Source organism: Pseudorca crassidens, chromosome 7, assembly GCF_039906515.1.
Source record: "Pseudorca crassidens isolate mPseCra1 chromosome 7, mPseCra1.hap1, whole genome shotgun sequence".
Taxonomy (NCBI): Eukaryota; Metazoa; Chordata; class Mammalia; order Artiodactyla; family Delphinidae; genus Pseudorca; species Pseudorca crassidens.
The window spans coordinates 7,339,615-7,365,814 of NC_090302.1; the positions used below are offsets into that span (position 1 = coordinate 7,339,615).

Here is a 26,200-nt window from a genome sequence, read left to right on the forward strand (position 1 = left end):
CACGCCCCCTCCTGTAGCACTAACTACAGTCACTGACACTGAGTGCTCCCTCGTGTCCTACTTTGTGCTTTACAGGCAGACTAGCTCCATTTTACAGGTCAGTAGGTGAAGTACAGAGAAGTTAAGAGAGTTGTCCATCACAACATTGTAAATCAACTGTACTTCAATTTAAAAAAAGTTGCCCAAAGGGGGTCCCCACAAGTCTTCACTCCCCCACTTCTGGAGAGGTTGTTGAGCTCCTTGGTCTCTCCCTCAGCCTCCTGGGGTCATCAGCACTAATTCTTTTTTTTTTTTTTTTTTTTTTTTTTTTGCGGTACGCGGGCCTCTCACTGTTGTGGCCTTTCCCGTTGCGGAGCACAGGCTCCGGACGCGCAGGCTCAGCGGCCGTGGCTCACGGACCCAGCCGCTCCGCGGCATGTGGGATCTTCCCGGACAGGGACACGAACCTATGTCCCCTGCATCGGCAGGCGGACTCTCAACCACTGCGCCACCAGGGAAGCCCCAGCACTAATTCTTTGAGACGCCTCAGATGGGCTAGTTGAGCTGCCAGAGGCTGTGGAGCTGATGTCGAACAGGACAGACACACAGTTCCTGTCCTTGGAGTCTGCTCAGGGCAACAGACAACCCAGCAGTTAGCACCTGTGATGAGCACTGTGGTGGGTGAGCAGAAGCTTAGGCCTTGGGAGCACAGAGGAGGTAGCCCCTAGTCCAGCCCGGGTGGAGTCACAGAGGGCTTCTCAAAGGAGGTAACTTTTAATCTGTGACTGAAAGATACATAAGATATCTGGGAGGAGAAATGATGAAGCTGGAGACTGGAGCAGAGACGTCCTCATGCCTGAAGATAACTGACATGATCAGAGACTATGCAGGTTAGAAATGCTCAGATGGCTTCTGCCTGAATTGCTCTTTCCTCCTAGAGAATGTCTCCTCATGGCAACATCTGTGGCCTCCCACCCTCCAGGCCACACTTAACCTTCTGCATCCCCAAAGGGTAGGACTCCCTAATTTCATAATCCAGATGGAGGCAACAAAGGAACACAGGAGAGTTAGCAGTGAGGAAGTCCTTCACACTGGTGCCCCCTCCCCCCATTCATTCGGCCCCCAGAGTGGCAGCCCACTTGCTGACGTAGAAACTCTGCCCATGTGAACAAAGGTGTGTCAGCACAGGAATGTCCCTCCTGTCTCCCTGGCCATCTGTGCCCGCTGGGGTTATCAGGTTGCCTGTGTGCTGGGACATCTAGCTGGGCATGCCCCCCCGCTTCTGTAGCCAGCAGTCCAAAGTCACTCCACCTGCAGCAAGCGAGGAATTACCGTCGCTCCTACCCTAACAGACCTGGGGCCACATCCCACTCTCAGATGGCACTGCCATCTCCCTGAAATATTTCCCAAACCCTCATCTCACTTCCTCATTCTTGGACAGTGATACAAGCTTTGGATTCACAGCTGGGGTCCTTCTGTGCTTTTCTAAGACTTTCACTTTGGGTAAGTCATTTCTCCACTCTGAGAGTTTCTCCATCTGTAAAACTGATACGACGCTCTCTAATCTTCCTGCCAGGCACTAAATATATATACATATATTGTTTTTTCTTGCATGTGTAAAACTGCCCTAAAGAGTGAGATTCCGATTCTGGATCTGGATCCTGTGCCAGGAGGAAAAAGGAGTGGCTTTGCTACTGTGTATCTAACTTAGGATCCCCACCCGCCAACCCCTCTGGCCCAGAACCTGCAGTCTGGGCTCCAGAAGCCATTTCTCTCTCTTGCCAATTCCAAAGCTAAGGGGAACTGTGTCTAAGTCAGTGTACTTGTTGGGGCTCCCCAGATAGGCTGTCACCTCCCTTGGGGCAGAACTGTTGACTTGACAAGCTTTCACCAAACACTCGTCTTGTAGGGACTCTGTGTTTTTAGATCCAAAACAAACAAACAGAAAAATCAGGATTCATTATCTGCAAGAGATTTTGTTGTCCTCTTTGGTTAACTAATTTTTATGGAAAGTCTTTTTTTTGTTTGTTTTGCTTCTTTTGTTTCTTGCATTCCTTTTTTTTAAAAATAAATTTATTTTATTTATTTATTTTTGGCTGTATCGGGTCTCCTTTGCTGCGCGCGGGCTTTCTCTAGTGGCAGCGAGCAGGAGCTACTCTTCCTTGCGGTGCGCGGGCTTCTCATTGCTGTGGCTTCTTTTGTTGTGGAGCACGGGCTCTAGATGCGTGGGCTTCAGTAGTTGTGGCACACAGGCTCAGTAGTTGTGGCACACGGGCTCAGTAGTTGTGGCTCTCGGGCACAAGAGCGCAGGCTCAGTAGTTGTGGCACACAAGCTTAGGTGCTCTGTGGCATGTGGGATCTTCCCTGAACAGGGCTCGAACCCGTGTCCCCTGCATTGGCAGGCAGATTCTTAACCACTGCACCACCAGGGAAGCCCTTATGGAAAGTCTTATAGGTTTAAATGTTACTAGCTTATTGTCATTGACAGGTTAAGTAGGCTAGGACCTGTGCTACATGCTTTCTGGGGGTGATTGCATTATTATTGTCCCCACTGCACAGATGAGGAAGCTGACCCTGGTATGGCACGACTAAGATCCTATAGCTAGTGGAGTGGAGCTGGGACCGTTTTATCCAAGTCCAAGTTCCAAATCCAAGCTTTCATCTTCTGTGGTTTTTCATGTAACAGACTGGTCTTGCCTGGGCATGGTACCCCCTCCCAGGCCTCTTCTCCAGAGGTGCCATGGTTTGTGTTTTCTCAGTAACTGGAGAGGGAGGGGGCTTCTGACATTTTGAGCCCAGGTGTGCTAAACATCCTTCTAGGTACTGTATAAATCTGCCCAGTAAAGAACTGACTCAGCCCAAATACCAAGTGTGCCGCTATTGAGAAACACTAAAACCAAATATCCTTGGGACTTCCCTGGCCATCTAGTGGTTAAGACTCCACCATTCCACCGCAGGGGGCGCAGATTCAATCCCTGGTCAGGAACTAAGATCCTACATGCTGCGCGCATGGCCAAAAAATTGAAAAAAAATTTTTTTTTGTTTTTTTTTGTTTTGTTTTTTGGTGGGTTTTTTTTGCGGTACGCGGGCCTCTCACTGTTGTGGCCTCTCCCGTTGCGGAACACAGGCTCCGGACATGCAGGCTCAGCAGCCATGGCTCACAGGCCTAGCCACTCCGCGGCATGTGGGATCTTCCTGGACCGGGGCACGAACCCGTGTCCCCTGCATCGGCAGGTGGACGCTCAACCACTCACTGCGCCACCAGGGAAGCCCGAAAAAACTTTTTTTTAATAAATAAAACCAAATATCCTTACTGCACAGAATTGGCTTAGGTGATGTAGGGCTAGGCTGCAAAGACAAAATCACCTTGCCTGTCCTTGCAAGCTGCCATGCAGGGTGGAAGCTGGAAAAGACGTGGCTCCTGTCCCCAGGGACTGATGTGCTCCTGAGCTGATAGAGGCAGCAGCACCCACCTCCTGAAAGAAGGATTTGGGGGGGAAGAGTTTAGACTTTGGAAATAGACGAACCAGGGTTTGAATCCCGGCTCAGCCTCTCTCAGCTGAGTAAGCTTTGTTCATTCTCCTCTTGAACAAAATAGGGACGATGATGCCTTCCTATATAGGCTGCTGTGAAGATGAGAGTTTAGCACAGGGGGGCAGGTGCATAGTAGGTGCTCTGAGTTCAGAGGAAGGCCCAGGCTGACCCAGAAGGCTTCAGAGAGGAGGCGGAGCTGGGGTTCAGCCCTGCCAGGGGGATCAGATTAAAGGGCATGTCAGGCAGGGCACAGCTTGAGCAAAGATGGGCAACGTCTGTTCAAGAGCAAAGGATTCGTATGTCTGGAAGAGGAGAGAACATGGAAGCTGCAGAGTCTGGATTCAGGCCAGCTCCAAAGGCCAGGCTAGGGAGGCTTTGGACTTTATCCAGTCTCAACGCAGGCTGTACCCAGCGGGAGGTGTAGCTGACATCAGCCGCCAGAGTATTGGTCGCTGAGGCGTGTTCCGAGGGGTCACCCACCTGCTGTTCACTAGTCGTGGTGCCTTCTGGCTGCGAAGGTGGCCAATAGCTGCCCGGATTGATGGAGGCGTGTGTTAGGCGGGGCACTGACCGCCGGGCACCAGCCCCTTGCCTGGCAGCAAGGAAACCTGTGACCTTAGATGCCTGGGAGGCTGCACAGGAAGGTGTCCTAAAGGTCACCTGGTGCATCTCTGCTCCCTTCTCCAGGCAGGGTTGGCCTCCCGAGAGCTGCCTGCATTGCAGCACTTCTCAGACTAAATTTTAGTAATAACAATAACAATGACGACATTTGTGGAACACTGACTCCTTGCCCAGCACCAGGCTAAGTGGTTTTCACGTGTTATCTCATTGACTTCTCACTGCAACCCATGGGGCAGGAACTATCATTATTCTCACTTCAAAAATGATTCTCAGAAAGGGTTAGTAATTCTCCAAAAGTCACACAGCTAGGAAATGACTTCAGTCCACAGTCTGATTCCAGAACTTCGCAGCCTCATTAAAAAAACAAAACAAAACAAAACAAAAACTGCATGGAAGTTTATAAGACCCCCCCAAGCCAGTCCCAGGGAGAGCCACTGTTAATAATTCATGCACAAACATATACAGTATATAATCAGGCAGTACTTGCTTTGTATGAGTTTCAGATACCACGGTTTAGTTAAACAACACCAGTCCCTCAATAACACTGTTCAGATTTCAGTTGCCATGTTATGTTAACTGTGAGTAATTGCATTAAGTATGGACTTTGCTGCTAGCTCTTCCATCCACAAATCGCTGTGGAAATGACAGATGCATAATGGCCAGTGACCAGTTACACCTCTTCTTTCAAAGCCTGTTGTTGATTGGTCACCATGCGTGTTATTCGGTTCCTACACAGACAGCAAAGCATGTCCTTGTGTTGCCTCCTGTCTCCCTGTGATAAACCCATGTGACATTTTATAAAAATGTATCAGCAAAAGAGGGAATTGGCCAACACGCATGAAAGTGCAGCACAGAAATGCAGAGTGATAACACTGAAAGGGCAATTTGAACTGAAGATAAATGGAGTGATTTAAAAAATAGCTGGCTCTGGGAATGTTGACACCACAGCTATTTGCTATTCCAGAAACTCTAGGTATGCAGCCAGGGAAACTTGGTGAAGGTACACCTATCGACATATGAATGGGAGTGGTTCTGACAAAAAGGATGAAGTTGTCCTGAGGAAGTGATGCCAGCAAAAACATCACATTAAAGGAACTGCCAGATATATTTCATGACATTGAAAGTACAAAGGATAAAATGTTTTAAGTTGATCTAAACTTAGAAAGGAGTATGATGACTCACCAATGCATAGAAAAGATGCTTTTTCTGTATCTCAAGTTACACTACAGGAAGAAGGCAAGCACTGTTCAAACTACTCTTGATAATTTTCCCCAGATTTATTGAGGCATAATTGACAGATAAAACTGTAATATATTTAAAATGTACAATGTGATGATTTGATATATGTATACATTGTGAAATGATTCCCACAATCAAGTTAATTGATACATCCATTACCTCACATAGTTACCCTTTTTTTAGGGAGAAGATCTACTCTCTCAGCAAATTTCAATTATACAATACAGTATTATCTACTATAGTCACCAGTTAGATCCTCAGATTCATTCATCTTATAACTGAAAGTTTGTACCCTTTTATCAACCCCTCCCTATTTTCCCCCATCCCCAGGCACCTGGCAACCATTATTATACACTCTGTTTCTGTATAAGTGATACCATGCAGTATTTGTCTTTTTTCTTTCTGGCTTATTTCATTTAGCATAATGTATTCCAGTTTCATCCATGTCATCACAAATGGCAGGATTTCCTTCTTTTTAAAGACTGAATAATACTCCATTGTATATACATAAATACCACACTTTCTTTATCCATCTAACCATCAACAGACCCTTAGGTTGTTTCCAAATGTTAACTCTCATGAATAATGCTGCAATGAACATGGGAGTATAGGTATCTTTTGAGACAGGGTTTTCGCTTCCTTTGGATGTATACCCAGAAGTGGGATTGCTGGATCGTCCTTGATACATTTTGATAAAGAAAGAAAACTCTTGAATTCCAATGTTTTTAATTTAAATTACACTAGTAATTTAATAAGTATTAAATTTATTACTAGTTTTACTACTTTTTCATTTGTCTCTACATGTGTAACAGACCATCAAGAGTTTTTAATGCTTCAACAACAACTTTGAAAGGTCACAGAACAATCATAATTTTTCCCATTAATTAAGTTCTCTTTGCGTGATTTCAGCTTGCATGGTCATTTTCACAGTCCCACAGTACAGTGGGAAGTGAGGACTGTGTATGTGTATGCATGTACCACCACATATGTATCTATCGGTATAATTTTAAAATGCAAATGGAGTATATTGTCTTCAACCTGCCTTTTTTTCCTACCATACGTTTTTAAAATTGAGGTAAAATGCACATAACATACAATTAACCATTTAAAGAGTTCAGGTCAGTGGCATTTAGTATATTCACAGTGTTGTGCAACCACCCCTTCCCTCTAGTTTCAAAATGTTTTCATTATCTCAGAAAAACACCCATTGAATAATCACTCCACATTTCCCCCTCCCAGGCCCTAGTAACTTCTAATCTGCTTTCTGACTCTATAGATTTGCCTATTCTGGATATATCCTATAAAAGTAATCATACAATAGGTGACCTTTTGTGCTTGACTTCTTAGGATAATGTTTTCGAGGTTCATTCAAGTTGTATTGTACCATGTATCAATATGTCTGTTGTTCCTTTTTAAGGTTAAATAATATTCCATTGTATGAATATACCCTAATTTACCCATTCTTCTGTTGAAGGACATTTGGGTTGTTTCCACGTTTTGACTATTATGAATAACGCTGGTATTAACATTCATGTACAAGTTTCTGTGTGGACATATGTTTTTATTTTTTTCCGGTATATACCTAGGAGTGGAATTGCTGGGTCATAAGGTAATTCTATGTTTGGACTTCATAAAAATGTAAAACTTTTGTGCATCAAAGGACACTATCAAGAATGTGATCAAGGTCATTGTTTCATTTTGAGTTAATTTTTGTAGATGGAGTGAGATAGAGGTCCAACTTTATTCTTTTGCGAGGGGCTATCCAGTTGTCCTAGCACCATTTGTTTTGTTTTGTTTTTTAAAGATTTTTTTTGATGTTTACCATTTTTAAATTCTTTGTTGAATTTGTTACAATTTGCTTCTGTTTGGTTTTTTGGCCGCGAGGCATGTGGGATCTTAGCTCCCCGACCAGGGATCGAACCCATGCCTCCTGTATTGGAATGTGAAGTCTTAACCACTGGACTGCCAGGGAAGTCCCCCTACCACCATTTGTTGCAGAGGTTATGTTTCCCCCATTGAATGGTCTTGGCATCCTTGTCAAAAATCAATTGGCCATAGATGTTTGGGCTTATTTCTGGGCTCTCAATTCTGTTGCATTGGTCTGTATTTCTATCCTTATGCCAGTACCACACTGTTTTGATTACTGTAGCTTTGTAGTTAGTTTTGAAATCAACACGCATTTTTCATGTAACCTGAATATCTTTTCATGTCAGAATGCTAGGGGTGATCTCATTCCTTTTGATGGCTGCACAATATTCCATTGTATGGATAAATCATAACAAATTGAACCAGCCTCCAACTGATGGACATCAGATTGTCTCCAAGTTTTTCTCTCTCACACACAATGCTGCACAAATCATCCAGGTGGATACCTCTTTATGTATATGTATGAATATTCCTGTAAGATACTTCTAGAAGATGAAGTGTTAAGTCAAAGAGTAATATAAGTCACTATTATTAAGTTGCCCTCCAAAAGTTATACCAATGACTTTTAGTGCACCATAGTGTTCACTTGGTGGATCTTAATCTTCTTATTCTCTGCCTGAGAGGCAGAAAATAGTGTTTCACTTTAGTTTGCATTTTGTTAATTATGACAAGATTCAGCATCTTTTCAAGTTTATTGACTATTTTCTTTTTTGTGTGAATTTATATCTTTTGCACACTTTTTTTTTCCTATTGAGATGTTGGGCTTTTGTTATTGATTTATAAGAATCCTTTGCATATTAAGGCTCACACTATATTAGAATGGTCTGGTTACTTGTTTGTCTCCTTCATTCTGTGTGCACACCTTGAAGGAAAGGAAGGTATCCTATTCACCCTTGTGTGCCTGGCGGCTAGCCTAGGGCATAGCACATAACAGAAGTTCGATAAATATTTGCTGAAGCGATAAAAAGTTGTGCACCTAAGTCCCTGATCCAGATGTTGACAGTAAAAAGATGAACAGAGGAGAGTCCTTGTTCTAATGGAGCTCACAGTCTGGTTGGAGAGTAGACATTAATTCTCTCATTCAACAAAAGTTTATTGAGCAGCTTCCTCTGGGCCATGTGCATAATGTCCTAAGCAGCCTGCTAGGATGAGAAAAATGCCAGGACTGTGACTCAGGTGACCTGGTCCTACTGGAATCTGGGCTGGTGAGTTCCCCTCCCTGGTCATCAGTATCCCCATCCGTAAAATGTGAGTGACTGGACCAAATTCTCTCATTTCCCCTTGAACACCTATCAGTCTGTGCTTCTTTGGCTCTTTCTGGAAGTAGGAGTCAGTGGCCTAAGGGGCCGTCATGTCACTGCTCAGAGCCTCCCCTTGCTCCACAGTGGCAGTGAATACAGGCTTTGAAGTCAGTGTCCTGAGTTCAAATTCCGGCTCTGCTACATGCTAGCTGTGGCCTTGGATGTGTGACTTAGCCTCTTGATGGAACCTTTCTGGTGGAATTAAAAGTGATGGACCCTGTGTGGAGAAAAGGGAACCCTCTTGCACTGTTGATGAGAATGTAAATTGATACAGCTACTATGGAGAACAGTATGGAGGTTCCTTAAAAAACTAAAAATAGAACTACCATATGACCCAGCAATCCCACTACGGGGCATATACCCAGAGGAAACCATAATTCAAAAAGACACATGCACCCCAGTGTTCATTGCAGCACTATTTACAATAGCCAGGTCATGGAAGCAACCTAAATGCCCATCGACAAATGAATGGATATACGAATGGATATATATAACAATGGAATACCACTCAGCCATAAAAAGCAACGAAATTGGGTCATTTGTTGAGACGTGGATGGATCTAGAGACTGTCATACAGAGTGAAGTAAGTCAGAAAGAGAAAAACAAATATCGTATATTAACGCATATATGTGGAACCTAGAAAAATGGTATAGATGAACCGGTTTGCAGGGCAGAAATTGAGACACAGATGTAGAGAACAAACGTATGGACACTAAGCGGGGAAAGCCGCGGGGGGGTGGGGATGGTGGTGTGATGAATTGGGAGATTGGGATTGACATGTATACACTGATGTATAAAATTGATGACTAATGACTAATAAAAATAAATAAAATAAAATTCATAAATAAATAAAGTGATGGACCCTGTGAGGTGCTCGGCAGGCAGCCTGGCACAGAGAAAGTGTGCAGTAAATAAAAGGCCATTGTCCTTACCCTTAGCATAGACTTCAGGGCTACAGAGGAGTTGTCCAGGGAAGACCTGCCTCCTGGAAGATGAGAGATGAGGCACATGGGGAGTTGGAGATGGGTGTGGCCTGGGAAAGGCTGCCCTTGAATGAGTTGAATGGGTCCCCGGTGAGAGCCCCCAGGTGCTTATGAATGAGTTCCTGTGGAGGTCTCTAGGTCAGCCCAGTCAGTGGGAGAACTCTGGACTGGGAGGCCAGCAGTCCTGCCTCGAGGTGGGCCTGGACCAGCAAGCTCCCCACGGTGGACCTCTTCTATGAAGTGAGGCCACAGCCCCCTCTTGAGGCACGAAAGTTGTCCTGTGGCCTAATGTGTGGATCCCCAGGGCCAGCTAGCTGGAAGTCTAGACAGGGCTGGCTTTTCATGCCCACTGCTGGCAGCTTCAGGAACAACAAGCACCCACTTCCCCTCCTGCCTTGACATCAGGCAGTGTTGCTGGTGAGGGCAGCCCACGTGGCCACCTGTGCCCTTCCTGCCCTCGGTTCAGACCCCCAGTGGCTTCTCCCTCCCCTTCAAGTTCCTGGAAACTGTCCCCACGACGCCCACATGCTCACAAACACAGAGATGTGGACAAGTGCTCAAGGGCAAACACTCTTTTTTTTTAAATTGATTTTTATTGGAGCATAGTTACTTTACAATGTTGTATTAGTTTCCTCTGTACAGCAAAGTGAATCAGTTATACGTATACATATATCCCCTCTTTTTTAGATTTCCTTCCCATTTAGGTCACCACAGAGCACTGAGTAGAGTTCCCTGTGCTATACAGTAAGTTCTCATTAGTTATCTATTTTATACATAGTAGTGTATATATGTCAGTCCCAATCTCCCAGTTCATCCCACCCCCCCATCCCTCAAACACTTTTATCTGCACATGACATCACAACCACACACAGATATACCCATGTTCAAAGTCACATTAAAACTTTCAGGGACCCTATTCACTTTTACTTCATGGACCCCTTTCTCCATTAAAAAAAAATAATAAAAGTTATATTTTACAAAAACAAAATTATATTTTACAACTATGTTGGTGTAAATAACAGATATCATCCAGGCTGGATTCATTATTATACAATTCATTGTTATTATATTCTCTTTATTTCTTATTTTAAAATAAATTAAAATGAAAACATTTTCATAGGCTCCTGAAACTATCACAGGCCCTCAGCACTAAGCCTCCTGAGGAGATCTGACGGAGAAGTCAGCCCCACCAGTGAGCATGTGTGAATTCACACACATCTAGCTCCAAAAAGTGCCCACTCTATTATTAATATCTGTCACTGGGGCTTCCCTGGTGGTCCAATAACCAGGTTAAGAATCCACACTTCCACTGCAGGGGGCACAGGTTCGATCCCTGGTTGGGAAACTAGGATCCCGCAAGCTGTGTGGTGTGGCCAAAACAAACATAGTAAAACCTGTCATTTACGGTCACCCTTTATGTGCCAGGCACTAAGTGAAGTGCTTTCCATGAATTATCTCTTTTTTAAATATTTATTTATTTTATTTTTATTTATTTGGCTGTGCCAGATCTTCATTGCGGCACACGGGATTTCGTTGTGGCGTGCGGGAGCTTTTAGTTGTGGCATGTGGGATCTTTAGTTGCGGCATGTGGGATCTAGTTCCCTAACCAGGGATCGAACCTGGGTCCCCTGCATTGGGAGCATGGAGTCTTAACTGCTGGACCACCAGAGAAGTCCCTCCATGAATTATCTTATTTTTATTTATTTTATAGACAGGGAAACTGACATTCAGAGAGGAGAAGTGATTTGCCCTGGGTCACACAGCCAAGGTCTGCGTGACCCCAAAGCCTGTGTTCTAGTCCTCTCCTCAGGGGTCTGCTTGGTGCCTGATCCCAGGGGAGCACCAAATGTTTGGCAGGACAAATCTGCCCCACAGAGGGTGCAGTGTAATGCTCACTCCCGTGCCCACAGACTCACCCGGACACACACACCGCCCCCTGCCCTGGCAGTGCTCTGCAGTGAAAGCCCCAACCTGGTTTCCAGCCCCAGCCCCGAGGCAGCGAGACTGGTTAAGCGTATCCTCATCCAGCACAGGCTCTCCTCGCCCTCCATGGAGCCAGGTGTCCCAGGCCACCTCCAGCCCCAAGGTACCACCTTTCCTGAGAGCTGGCAGTGAGGGTGAAGGGCTGAGATTGGGGCAGAGGAGAGGAAAGGGCCACAAGCTGGGATCTTTTCCCATGTGAGTTTCTGCCATTTACTGGGTATCCAGGGATGCAGACCCTCCCCCGACCTTCAGGAGCTCCATTTGAGTGTTTGTTATTATTTTTTCATTATTATGAATTTCCTTGCTTATTAATGGAGGTGAAAATAGCACCTGCTTTCCAGGACTGTTGAAAAGGTCCAATGACATGAGTACAGTCTTTATTGCAGTGCCTGGTGCCAAGTGAGCAAATTAGAGCTGGTTGTGTTAATATTATTCCTACCTCTGTAATCCGGTGAGATGATGAAAGCATGATTTAGGGCAGAGGAGGTGTAGCCACCTTAGGAGAAAGGACAGAAATGATAGACATGGAGTGATGTGGGTGACCGTGTCAGAGAGAGGATCAGCCTACCAGGCACCCACAGATTTTGAACCAAGTGGTCAGGAGATGGTCAAGGGGGGTCCCATAGGATTAAGCCCATCTGGAGGAGTCAGCAGGACATCAGGCACAGGACAGGAGCAGCAGCCCTACATTTGGCCGATCTGAGGGGACCACCCATCCCCGTTTGCTCAGGATGGTCCTGGTTTTAGCACTGAAAGTTCTGCATCCCGAGAAACACCTCAATCCCAGGCAAGCAGGATGGTTGGTCCCCCTAGAACACGCAGTGGTCACAAGGCGCCCACTATAACCAGCACTGGGCTCAGACCCAGCCATGGGCCTCTTGTCCTCTGGCTGAGGGAAGCTGAAGCATGCCGACAACCACCCCCTGGCATGACACATGGTGGAATGCCCCTCCTCAGATAATAATCACACTGCCCTTTGTTGCTCCAAGCTCTGGTTCTGGATCCACAGGGATCAGGGAGTACCTCCGGTTTCCAGGGAGTACTCTCGATTCTGAGAAATTAGAGGGTGAACTCTGGCCGGACTGACTTCCCAGCTCCTGGAATCTCACAGTTCTGTTCCACGGGCCTTTGCACCACCTGGCACCCTTTTCCCTCCTTTGGGACTCAGCTGGAAGGCCACATCCTCCAAGGAGCCCTCCCTAACTCCTGCATGCGGCGGGGGGGGGGGGGGGGGGGGGGGGGGGGGGGGGGGGGCTGTGTCCCCAGCGCCCCCTAGTGTCCCACTGTATGTTTCCTGGTCGTCCGCAGCAAAGTACCACAAACTGGGCGGTTTAAACAACAGAAATTTATTCTCTCACAGTTCTGGAGACCAGAAGTCCAAAATCAAGGTGTCATTGGGACCATGCTTTCTCTGAAGGCTCCAGAGGAGAATCTGGCCCACGCTTTTCTCTTAGCTTCGGTGCTGCCAGCAGCCCTTGGTGTTCCTTGACTTGTAGGTGCTCTACTCTAATCTCTGCCGTCATCTTCACATGACCTTCTCCCTGTATGTCTGTGTCTCTTGTCCTCTTCTTATAAGGACACAAATTATATTGGATTAAGGTCCGCTCTTATCCAGTATGACCTTGTCTTAAATTGATTACATCTTCAAAGATCTCATTTCCAAATAAGGCCATATTCACAGGTACCAGAGGTTAGGACTTGGACATATCCTTTTGGAGGACACAATTCGAGCCATAACACACATTTTTGCACTTGTCAGGAAATACTTGCTGGATAATGAAGGAGACAGTGTTTGTGGGCATCTCTCACCAGGCCTGATCCACACTGTAGTCTCAGCGCTATGCCAGGGCCTGGCCAGAGAACATGCTTGGCAGAAGCTGAGGATGGAGTGAGGAACAGAGGAGGAATTGCCCCACCTTTGGACAGATGGCTAGTTTTCAGGGCTCTGAGATGCTTTGAAGGACCTTAGAGGAAGAGGCTAGGTTAGGAGGGGTTTAGAAGGGACTAGGCTAGGGAGTTGCCTAGTTTAGGCCAGACATTTCTTACAAGCAGGTGCCAACAGCTCTCTACTTCCTAGAATCTTCTAGTGTGGACAAGCCTGAGCATTTACATATTAAAATATCCATTACTGGTTTATAAATTACTCTCCTTTTATTTCCCCTCTCTAATAAAATTCGAGCGTTGTACTGATAGTTATGAAATGGTGTGAACAGGTAGGTTATATTGGACTTCCGGTTTCCAGTCCGGCACATAAGGAGCTTAGAAGTAGTTATTCTGTCCTTATGAATAAAAAGCTGAGCAAAGTGAAATATCAACACCTCTCCTTAGATCCATCGGAAAAATGAGGCCACAGGGCAAACCGCTGCCGCCTGTGTGTGTACGTGTTGTCTAAGGCTGCTTTCCCACTACAGCAGCAGACTTGAGAAGCTGCAACAGACTGTCTGTCCTGTCAAGCCTAAAATATTTGCACTGGCCCAATGCAGAAAACGTTTGCTGGCGCTGCTATAGGATAAGGAGAGTGAATAAGGAGAACAACTAACAGACAGGAATGGTGAGTGTGGCTAGGGGACAGCAAGCGAAACGGACAGTGGCAGGATATCCCCGGCACAGGAGGCCTCACGTCTGATTTAATACGGCCTCATGGTACATGGTAAAGACTTTGGATTTTATTCTTAGTATGAGGATTTAGAAAAAGAAAAGCAGAATCTGGAATCCAGGAGCTGTCTGGCACCTACAGATTTGGTCTTGTGTTGCACCTGAACAATTTCGCGGAACATCGACATCAGACAAAGCCATTCTGTGACCTTGAGGAATCAAGACAAAAACAAGACCCCTGGGGCTTCCCTGGTGGCGCAGTGGTTGGGAGTCCGCCTGCCAATGCAGGGGACGCGGGTTCGTGCCCCGGTCCAGGAGGATCCCGCATGCCGCGGAGCAGCTGGGCCTGTGAGCCATGGCCGCTGGGCCTACGCGTCCGGAGCCTGTGCTCCGCAGTGGGAGAGGCCACAACAGTGAGGGGCCGCGTACCAAAAAAAAAAAAAAAAACAAGACTCCTCCATAATCATGTCTAAACACAGACAAACCCAAATATTATTGAAGCCACACAACACGAAGCACACCCCTCTCCTGGCTAATCCGAGGGACTGCAGCTTCCTTACCAATGATAACTAGTCACACTCTAGCCTGCCCTCCCTATAAATAAAATTATTGAGATCTCCAACCATAAAATTATCCCTGCTTCTGAAAGCACCAATCCAGAGCAAAGTCCCGCTCCTTGGGCCCTCACCCAAATCACCCCACCAAAGTCCAAATCCTAAACTAGTTCTTTTTTTTTTCTTTTGAGGAGCGAATTGTTTGTTTTAAATTTTTATTGGCATACAGTTGACTTACAATGTTGTGTTAGTTTCTGCTGTGCAGCAAAGTGAATCAGTTATACATATACATATGTATCCACTCTTTTTTAGATTCTTTTCCCATATAGGTCCTATAATAAGTTCTAAGACCCTTTCACTGAGACACTCCATGGTTCCCTGGTGTGCATTTTCCCTTACTGGACAACCAGGGAAGTCCCTATACATTCTTTTTTTAATATTCCTTTCCATTATGGTTTATCCCAGGAGATTGGATATAGTTCCCTGTGCTATACAGTAGGACTTTGTTGTTTATCCATCCTAAATGTAATAGTTTGCATCTACCAATCCCAAACTCCCAGTCCATCCCTCTCCCTATCCCCTCCCCCTTGGCAACCGCAAGTCTGATTTCTATGTCCGTGAGTCTGTTTCTGTTTCATAGGCAGGTTCATTTGTGCCATATTTTAGATTGCACGTATAAGTGACATCATATGGTATTTGTCTTTCTCTTTCTGACTTACTTCACTTGTATTGCAATATGATAATGTCTGGTTACATCCATGTTGCTGCAAATGGCATTATTTCATTCTTTTTTATGGCCGAGTAGTGTCTCTTTAGTCTTTTAATCTAGAACAGTCCCCCTCACACCCAGACACCCACTTCTTTTTTAGGGCTGTATTCTGACCCCCTTGGAGGAGAGAGAGAAGGAAAGAAGGAAGGAAGAAAAGGAGGGAGGGAGGAAGGAAGGAAAAGTCTCAGATGCAGTGCAGTTCTCAGAGAGTTCCAGGAAAGCCAGTGGGAGTCCTTGAGAGGGCCACATCTCCCGGCAACAGCTTGCCTCACTGTCCTTTGGGCACTGGCTGGGAGCAGCCCTTGGAAGCACGGCCTCTGTGCTAAGGATGGGGATGGATTTCTGAGCACAGCCGTCCCCTCTGCCACTTAGGCTCCTGGCAGTGCAGAGACACATCCCCATGGCCACTACCAGGGCACTGACTTTTTTTTAAACCTTGGAAATTTTAAAAAATAGCTTTATTGAAATATAACACACGTACCATTCAACCTTAAAGTGTACCATTCAGTGGTTTTTTGTATATTCACACTTGTGAAACCATGATCACAATCTAATTTTAGAACATTTTCATCACAGCAAAAAGACACCCGTACCGGGACTTCCCTGGTGGTCCAGTGGTAGAGAGTCCGCCTTCCAATGCAGGGGACGCGGGTTCGATCCCTGGTCAGGGAACTAAGATCCCACATGCCATGGGGCAACTAAGCCTGCGCCCCACAACTACCGAGCTCTCATGCCTTAACTAGAGCCCACATGCCGCCAACAACAGAGCCCATGCGCCCTGGAGCCTGCGCGCCACAACTAGAGAAGAGAAAACCCGCACACTGCATCTAAGACCTGACGCAGCCATAAATAAATAAATAAATAAATCTTAAAAAAATAAAAGACACCCGTACCCATTAGCAGTCGTTCCCCACGCTCACCTCCCATGCCACTCCCAGCCCAAGGCAAACACTAATCTACTCTCTGTCTCTCTAGATTTGCCTGTTGCATATCGATGGAATCGGTGCAATTTGTGGCCTTTGGTAATGGGCTCCTTTTACTTAGCATAACGTTTCAAGGTTCATCCATGTTGTAGCGTGATTCAGTGCTTCATTCCCTCTTATTGTCAAATGACATTGTTAAATCATATGGATTTACCACATTTTGTTCATCAGTTGGTGGACATTTAGGTTTGTTTCCACTTTTTTGACTCTTAGGAGTAATGCTGCTTATGAATATTCATGTACAGGATTTTATGTGGACATATTTTTTTTCATTTCTCTTGGATGTATACCTAGGAACAGAATTGCTGGATCATATAGTAACTCTATGTTTAACATTTTGAGGAACTTCTAGATGGTTTTCCACAGCAGCTGCACCATTTTACATTCCCAGAAGCCATATACAAGGGTTCCAATTTCTCACCATCCTCGAAACACTTGTCGTTATCTGTCTTATTTGTTATAGCCATTCTAGTGGATATGAAGTGGTATCTTAATGTGGCATTTACCTAATGACTAATGATGTTGAACATCTTTTCATGTGCTTACTAGCCATTTATATCTCTGGAGAGATTCAGATTTATGATTTGCAGATATTTTCTCCCATACTGTGGGTTTTCTTTTCACTTTCTTAACGGTATCCTTTGAGACACAAAAATGTCTATTTTTTTTTTTTTTTTTTTTTTGCGGTACGCGGGCCTCTCACTGTTGTGGCTTCTCCCATTGCGGAGCACAGGCTCTGGACGCGCAGGCTCAGTGGCCGTGGCTCATGGGCCCAGCCGCTCCGTGACATGTGGGATCTTCCCAGACCAGGGCACGAACCTGTGTCCCCTGCATCGGCAGGCGGACGCTCAACCACCGCACCACCTGGGAAGCCCCAAGGCATTCACTTTTTTATTTATGTCTGTTGAGTTTCTTTTAATCTATAACGCTCCAGGCTTTTTTTTTTTTTTGGCTGCGTTATGTCTTTGTTGCTGCGCAGGGGCTTTCTCTAGTTGTGGTGAGCAGGGGCTACTCTTTGTTGCAGTGCATGGGTTTCTCCTTGCAGTGGCTTCTCTTGTTGCAGAGCACGGGCTCTAGGTGCACGGGCTTCAGTAGTTGTGGCACTCGGGCTCAATAGTTGTGGCCCGCAGGCTCTAGAGTGCAGGCTCAGTAGTTGCGCTGCATGGGCTTAATTGCTCCACAGCATATGGGATCTTCCCAGACCAAGGATCAAACCCGTGTCCCCTGCATTGGCAGGTGGATTCTTAACCACTGTGCCACCAGGGAAGTCCCAGGCTTTTTTTTCCTCTTGCATTTTATTTGTTGAAGAAACAGGGTCATTTGTTCTATAGAGTTTCCATCAGTCTGAATTTGTTAATTGCATCTCCATGGTGTAATTTAACATTTTCTTCTGTCCCTTGTATTTTAGTAATCCAGAGGCATGGTCTGCTTTAGATTTGGTTTTAGCACAGCAATAATTTGCAGGTGATATGTGTGTTTCCAGAGTCAGAACGTGTAAGGTTGACTCTGTCTGCAATGTTAGGGGCCATCCATAATCTTCAATTGGATTTTTTTTTTTTTTTTTTTTTTGGCTGCCACGTGGTATGCAGCATCTTAGTTCCCCAACCAGGGATCAAACTCTTACACTCTGTATTGGGAGCGCAGAGTCTCAACCACTGGACCACCAGGGAAGTCCCTGGATCTTTTTTATTTGGCTGTGTTGGGTCTTCATTGCTGCACGCGGGCTTTCTCTAGTTGTGGCGAGCAGAGGCTACTCTTCATGGCAGTGTGCGGGCTTCTCATTGCAGCGGCACACGGGATCTTCCCGGACCAGGGCTCAAACCCGTGTCCCCTGCATTGGCAGGTGGATTCTTAACCAGTGTGCCACCAGGGAAGGCCCTGGATCTTTTTTTAATTAGAGGTGATTTACATTTTGAAAGGGTCACTCTGGTTGCTGGGGGGGAAGGGGTCCCAGGGTTTCAAGGACTGAAGGATAGCCATGCAACAAAGCACTTGCTGCCATGCCTGGCACACAGGGACTACTCAATAAATATTAGCACTTACTGTTGTTGTTGTTATTAGAGCTGTGTGGGGGGGCACCCAAATCCTGAGCTCAGAGCCATTTTCTGGCCAGGGCATTCTCCTCTCTTCTCCTCTGCCCTTGGAGGAGACGTCGTCAGTGCCCCATGGCTCTGGGAGGCATGTTCAGGAATGCGGCGGCCATCTATTTGCACCTGGTGGGGCCCTTCCGGGGAAAGAAGTCTGGAGCTTCGCTCGCCCGGTGTTTGCATCAGACTGTAAGTGCTCTAGCCCCTCGTGCTCTGCTGCTTGCGTGCCCCAGGGGTCCTGGGATCTGGCTTGGTTCCGGCTTCAAAGCTGTGCATGAGCCTCCTCTTTCAGGAGACCTTCTCTGACTGCAGCCTGGATGTGGGCCTCTCCCTTGCCCTTGCTTCTAATCTAGAACTTGTAGCTATGCATCTGAATGGTCTCCTTGGAGCTGCTGCCTCCCCATCACCCCGTGTGCCCAGCCCAGTGTTTGGTACACAGTAGGTGCTTCATAAATGTTGGCTGAATAAATACATTATGCATAAGCTCAAGAACAGGCACTGGTTCCTCACTTATCCAAGTAGTGTGTGACATACTCAAAGCTCACTCCATTGAGCACCCCAAGTTTCTAGAGTCCCCCCTTTTTTATCTTCTTCCTGAACTCATTCAACTCCATCCACCCCCTTTGCTCTCTCTCTGTGCCCCTCCACCCCTCTACTCCTTCGCCCACCCCAGCCCTCCGCAAACTCCCTCACTCCAACCTCTACCCACCTACCCCCACTGCCCCGACTCATCTTCACTTTATTTTTTTAAGTATGATGCGTACCCGATTCAAACGTAATTCCTTATATCATTGAACCTATAATGCCATCAATATTAAGATGCACTGTTATTTTATGGACTAGTAAGTGGGGAAATTGCCAGTTAAACTCGTGCTATAGATTCTAAGACACATCTGAAAGTGCAATGTGCAAACAATACACATATCAGAGTCAGTCAAACATGGTATGCTCTCCATACAAGAAACTTAGAAACAGAGAAGAGTGCACTTATGATTAAATCACCTGTAATTCCACCACTCAGAGAGAACCTTTCTTAACATTTGGTATGTTTCCTTCTAAATTTTTTTCTATTCACATATGGTCATAAAAATATATATATACATACAAATATATATTAGGGTATATTTTAAAAAATATAATCATCCCGTGCATGCTATTTTGTAGCCTGTTTTATTGATATTGAGATATCATATTTACAAACATTCCTCTAAAATGTAATTTTCTCCCACATTTTTTAATCATAAAAATAAAACCTTTATTTTAGAAAATTTGGAAAATACGAAAATTATAAGGAAGAGAAGAAAAATATCTGTCAACTAACCAACTAAAGATAATCACTGCTGACTAACACTTGGGTGATAACATGATTTTCCCTGGCAGGGATCACGCTCTCATTTTTAACTATTTTGACATGTTCTGAGTGCCAGACCTGGTGAGAGGTGTCAGGGACAGGGCTGCCAATGTTAGCAAAGCACCTACTAGGTGTCAGCCCCATGCTGGGCTCTCTGCAAATCATTCCCATCAGCAAGACTCCCAGGTGATGGAAAAGCCTGGCCTGTATACAGACGGTCCCCATGCCCTTATCCAGGGCAGGGGCCAGACACTAGGAGCGCTGCTGTTGCCACCACCCTGACCAGGGTCCTGTCCAGCTCCTCCTCCAACCTTGGGGAAGTCCCTGAATCTCTTTGAGCTTCAGTGTCCTCATCTTTACATGGGGATTATCCTGGTCCCTCTGATAGACGTGCTGTGGGGACTAAGCCTATGAGGAACAGTGGGGGCTCACTGTTAGATACAGCTGTGGCCCCACCACCTGCCGGCCATCTGAGACTCCAAGCCACAGGACCAGGAGGCTGGGAGGGACCACAGAGCCTATGCCCCTATTATACTGATGGAGAGACTGAGGCCAGGGGAGCTAAAGCACCTGTGCAATGTCACCCAGCCAAGGCGGGCTTAGGACCTGAGTTTGGTGGTTCTCAGGCCTGGCCAGTGTCTGCACACCTGCGGGTGAGGGGGAAGCTGGCCTGGAAGGAACATAGGGAAGGGGAGGGGAGGTCCCCTGAGCCCCCTAGGACCGAGCAAGTGTCCTCTTTGCCTGAGTCAGAACGTGGCCTCGTCTCAAACAGCCCTGAGTCTGAGTGTATCTGTTGTATGACCTTGAACACATCCCTCTCCCCGCTCTCCCTCCTCCATCTTCTTATCTGTAAAACGGGACCAGCCAGGTGGTCCTGAGAAGTCAAAGGAAGAGCTTAGCGAGAAGCTGCTGTAGTCACTGTCACCACGATCCTTCCCGTGCTCTGCTCTCCCCCTTCCTCCTGCCCCTCCTCCTCGGCCCCAGCCCCTCCTGGGTCAAACTTTAGCTTGATGGAATCCAGGCTGTGTGCCAGGACACGTGGACCCTGGGCTGGCAGGTGGGCGAGTCCAGGCTGCTGGAGTGGGAGGAGCTGAGCTGGGCGGTGGGAGACCCCGCCCCCCTGTCTTGTCTGGGAGCCCTGCTCTCCGCCTCCCGCCTGGAGGAGTGGACACCAAGGCTGTGGCCCCAGAGAAGCTGCCTCCCGGGCAGGCCCAGGCTGCTGGGCCTCCACCACTGACCCTCCGTTTGTTCTGTCTTCAGCTCGTCATGACCAAACAGCTGCAGGCTCGAAGGCTGAATGGGATCGACCACAACCCATGGTGAGCTGGGCGGGGCTGGGGAGGGGTGTGGGGGTCCCCTGGGCTCAAGGGCAGGGCAGGGCTGGCGGTCTCTGGATTGGCAGTAACTCAGTGGTACCCAGGACGGCCGCGCACTCGGACGGGGGAAGATTTGTAGCCACAGCTCCTGAGAGGTGAGAACCCCAGCAGCCAGCTTAGGTTCGGATCTCAGCCTCGCCCTGCTTGGCTGTGGCATTTGGGGCCGGTGACTCGCCTGCTCTGAGCCTCAGTTTCCCATCTGGGAAATGGAGTTAATTCCCTTTCCCTTGAAGGGCCTGGGAGGATGAGGTGACATACTATGTGAGCGATGGCCGTTACCCAGGCATTACCCAGGCACCAGGCTGAGGGCTTTCCAGGCTACTACAGAACAAGCTAAGCTAAGGATATAAGAAGGTAAGACACGGGCAGCTCCTCACCAGCGCTTACAGAGGTTGACATCGTTTCTTTATTGACCTGTTCTAAATATGAGAGGCATGTGTGCCCCTTGTCACCCGTGATTCAGTGGATGCACTGGAAGGTGTGTGAGAAAGATTTAATGACCTTCCCGCTTCCCCCCAACCCCTGCTCCTGGCCCGCTCTACCTTTGGCCAAGGGCATTGAGCCACCTCTATACGTTAAAAAAAAAAAAAAAATCATTGGCTGTTGTTTTTACCAAAAAGAGAACCATTTTTTCTTTCAAACTCCCCTGCTGTACAACGCTTTGTGTTTTGCAAACATCTTCCACCTCCATCTTCTCCTCTGATGCTCCATGGTGTTTGGGATGGGGGAGCCAGGCCCAAAGGCCCTATAGGGTCCGGTTGCCCTCTAGGTTGGGCCTCCAGGGTCCTGTTCCCCAGGCTGCCACACTCTGTCCTCTCTGTGAGGCAGGTGGGCAGGCTTGTGGCCCATTTTTCACATAAGGTAAAGGCTAACTCCGAAGGAGGAAATGACTGGCTGGGAGAGACAGGAAGAATCTTTCCCGACTCACAGACCCAGCAGAATCTTGAACCCGTCACACCCATTGTACAGAAGGAAGGACTGAGGCCAGGAGAGGCTAAGTCTCATGCGAAGGCAGGGCAGAGCAGGAGCTGGCCTGGGAGGAATGCACGGGACAGCAGAGGAGTGCCAGGAGGGATGAGGGCCATGAAAGGTCCCAGGTTCCTGCTGACCCCAGGGTGGTGGCCTGAGGATCAGGACCCTAGAGGCCCAACCCACAGGGCAGCTGGTCTCCATAGGGTATTGGAGCCTGGCTCCCCTGTCCCAGCCACCATGGAACATCCACCACCTGATTTTGCATCTCAGCTCTGCCTTAGCGGCTGTGTGACTCTGGGCAGGTCACTGGCCTCTCTGAGCTTCAGCAACTCTGTCTTCAGAGACACTGTGGCGCTCTGGAGAGAAAATGACCAATTTTAGACATAATGATATTTATTGTTATGCAAATTCAACTCCACCCAGCCTGACCCCTCTGCCCCCAACCAACCTGGAACCGCATACTAGCCTCTTCAGCCTCTCAGCCTCTCTTCCAGTTTCCCTGAACAGGTAGCCATTAGGCAGGGCCAGAAGAAAGGTGGTCAGGGGCCAGAGACGGCAGATGGCAGGCCCCAGTCTTGTCCAGGGTAATCGTCAAGCGCAGAACTGGTGCTTCAGACACCAAAGGCTGGCAGTGCTAACTGGGAGACGTTGGGCAAGTCGCCCGAACCCCAGCTTCTCCGTCCCCCCTGTGATCAAGGAGCAGAACATGCCTCATAGACTATCAGAGATGATGTGAGCAAGCATTTCAAAGTGTGGTGCTGAGAGACACATGAACGGGTCATGAAATCCATTTCGGGGCGCTCAACAAGTATTTCTACTGACTAGAGTAGAATAGGATGGGAAATACTGCAGTGGATCACACCGGAAGGAGAAAGTTGAGTCCATGTTTGTGCTCTACAGAGCTTGGGATGTAAAAGTGATTTCTTACTATGGATCGTGGTAGAAAGTTGGAAAGCCCCTGGGCTAAGACATGTGATCAGCATGGAACCAGTTATGACCACGAACAGATCTCCGGACCAGGGTGGATGCTGATTATGCAGTTTTTCTAGAAGGAACCCAACGCCTTGCTCACCCTGCCCTGGAAGCAAGCGGAAGTCCAGGTCGGGGTGGAAGGTTGGGCTGGTACCCACTCTCTATTTGTTGCCCAGGGTGGAGTTTGTCAAACTGGCCAGTGAGGCTGATGTCGTGAACTTGGGCCAAGGCTTCCCAGACTTCGCACCCCCAGACTTCGCCGTGGAAGCCTTTCAGCACGCCGTCAGTGGGGACTTCATGCTCAACCAGTACACGAAGGCATTTGTGAGTCTACCAGCCCCTCTGGAGGGGTCCCTGGACATGGACCTCTGAGGAGGTCCCGGGGGAGGACAGAGCAGATCTTTTTGGGCAGCAGGCCCATCTGAGTGTCAGGGTTCATGGGGCAGAGCGCCGGGAATTCAGTCTGGCCGTGGTTCAGTGTTCACTGACTGTCTCCTTTGTTCCAGTCCCTGGAACAGTTCATGGTCTGGGGGAAAGACAGGTAAAAAAGCGTGAGCCAGGAGCTCATGGTCTAGTGGGAAAAGCAGACCAAAACCCAAAACAATAGCAGAAGACAAAGGTAGCTGATATGCTGTGATGGAGGAGAATGGGGTACTTGGGAGCAAGAAGGAGGGAATGAGACCTGGGAGATCAGGGAGGGCTTTCTGAAGGAGGTGACACCTAAGCTTAACCCTGAAAGACAAGCTGCTGATTGTTTTGACTCTAAATCCGAAGTCTTTCTGTGAAGAACCACAGAGTAAATATTTGCCGCCTTGGAGCTTTTCTTAAACTTTGATGTGCATCTCATCGCCCTGGGGGAAAGTTCCCTCCAGTGCCACCACCCAGAGATAACCACTGCTAATGGTTTGCTACTTTGCTGAGTGTTTAGACTTTTGAACTTTTAACTTTTATAAATTTATTTATTTTATTTTTGGCTGCGTTGGGTCTTCATTGCTGCACCTGGGCACTCTCTAGTTGCTGCAAGCAGGGGCCACTCCTCGTTGCCATGCGCGGGCTTCTCACTGTGGAGGCCTCTCTTGTTGCGGAGCACGGGCTCTAGGCACGTGGGCTTCAGTAGTAGTGGCACACAAGCTCAGTAGTTGTGGATCACGGGCTCTAGAGCACAGGTTCAGTAGTTGTGGTGCACGAGCCCAGGTGCTCCGCGGCATGTGGGATCCTCCCGGACCAGGGCCCAAACCCGTGTCCCCTGCATTGGTAGGCGGACTCTCAACCACTGCGCCACCAGGGAAGTCCCCTGAACTTTTAACTTTTAAAAATGCTTGTATAAACACACACACATTCACATGCCCACACGTGAGATTTGTGTTTCTTAACACAAATGGACTCATACTCTAGTAATGTTCTATAACTTATTTCACTAAATAGTATGACATAGGCATCTTTCCATGTCAAAACAGCCTCATTCTTTTTTTTAATTTATTTTTTATTGAAGTATAGTTGAATTACAATGTTGTGTTAATTACTGCTGTACAACAAAGTGACTCAGATACACATTCTTTTTCATATTCTTTTCCATTATGGTTTATCATAGGATATTGAATATAGTTCCCTGTGCTATATAGTAGGACCTTGTTGTCTATCCATTCTATATATACCAGTTTGCATCTGCTAATCCCAAACTCCCCATCCAACCCCCTCCCATCCCCCTCCCCCTTGGCAACCACCAGTCTGTTCTCTATATCCCTGATTCTGTTTCTGTTTCATAGATAGGTTCATTTGTGTCATATTTTATATTCCACATATAAGTGATATCATATGGTATTTGTCTTTCTCTTTGTGACTTACTTCACTTAGTATGATAACCTCTAGTTGCATCCATGTTGCTGCAAATGGCATTATTTCATTCTTTTTCATAGCTGAGTAGTATTCCATTGTGTATATGTACTCCAGTAGCCTCATTCTTTTTGATGGCTGCATAGTATCCGATTGCCTAGATGTGCCATAATCTATTTACCCAGCCCTACACTGATGATCTGGTTTGGTTATCTCACTATTAAGCAATGCCACAGTGAATATCTCTTTGTGTATCCCTTTGTACACATATGTGAATATTTCTCTCAGATATATCCCAAGAAGTAAAACTAGAGAATCAAAGGGTGTAAGCATTTCAGCCTGTGCTGGATATTGTCAGATTGCCCTCTAGTAAGGTTTACTCACATACCCACCAACAGGCTGGTCTCAGAGCTGGCAGGAATGTTCATTCTTTTCATGTACATATTGGGCCTCAGGACTTTTTCTTTCATGCCTGACCTCGTTTTTTTCATTTGGGTGTATATCTTTGTCTTATTGCTTTGAAAGAGCTCTTTATATATTAAATATCTTATTTCTTTCTCTTATGTTGCAGTGTTCCTCTCTTTGTCTTTTAACTTTGCTCATGGGATATTTTGGTGTACAGAAATTTTTCATTTTTATGTAGTCAATTCTGGTTTAGTGAATTATTTAGTTAAGTTCTAGACCTTAGGTTTCAGTCCCTTGGCTTAGCCTGGAGTGTTTTTTTTTGTTTGTTTGTTTGTTTGGGTTTTTTTTTTTGCGGTATGTGGGCCTCTCACTGTTGTGGCCTCTCCCGTTGCGGAGCACAGGCTCCGGACACGCAGGCTCAACAGCCATGGCTCACGGGCCCAGCCACTCCACGGCATGTGGGATCTTCCCGGACCGGGGCATGAACCCGTGTCCCCTGCATCGGCAGGCGGACCCTCAACCACTGTGCCACCAGGGAAGCCCAGCCTGGAGTGTTTTATAAGTGTCCTCAACAAACAAGCGTACAGATCCAATCTTCCTCTCAAAGTGGGGTGCTTCCAAAGCTGCAACATAAAGTCCTGTTCCTGCACTTCAACTGGCATGACCTTGGGAAAGTCATTTTCTTTCTCTGGCTCACTGTTTTTCTACCAGTCAAATGGTAGGGATCAAATAATACC

General features: G+C 46.9%; 1 protein-coding gene across 6 annotated transcripts in view; it reads left to right on the top strand.

Annotated features, from left to right (window-relative positions):
- KYAT1 (kynurenine aminotransferase 1) overlaps positions 1-26,200 on the top strand; it is a 33,425-nt gene that overhangs the window by 1,363 nt on the left and 5,862 nt on the right. For 2 of the 6 annotated variants that reach the window (XM_067743035.1, XM_067743040.1), the window contains exons 2-4: positions 18,581-18,743; positions 21,166-21,224; positions 23,402-23,549. In XM_067743035.1, coding sequence (XP_067599136.1) covers positions 18,633-18,743; positions 21,166-21,224; positions 23,402-23,549 — 318 coding nt within the window. In that variant the 5' untranslated portion in view covers positions 18,581-18,632. Of the gene's footprint in view, positions 1-1,118; positions 1,483-16,459; positions 16,507-18,580; positions 18,744-21,165; positions 21,225-23,401; positions 23,550-26,200 lie in introns of those variants that run through there. The other 4 variants (XM_067743036.1, XM_067743039.1, XM_067743038.1 and 1 more) reach the window with 4 other exon arrangements.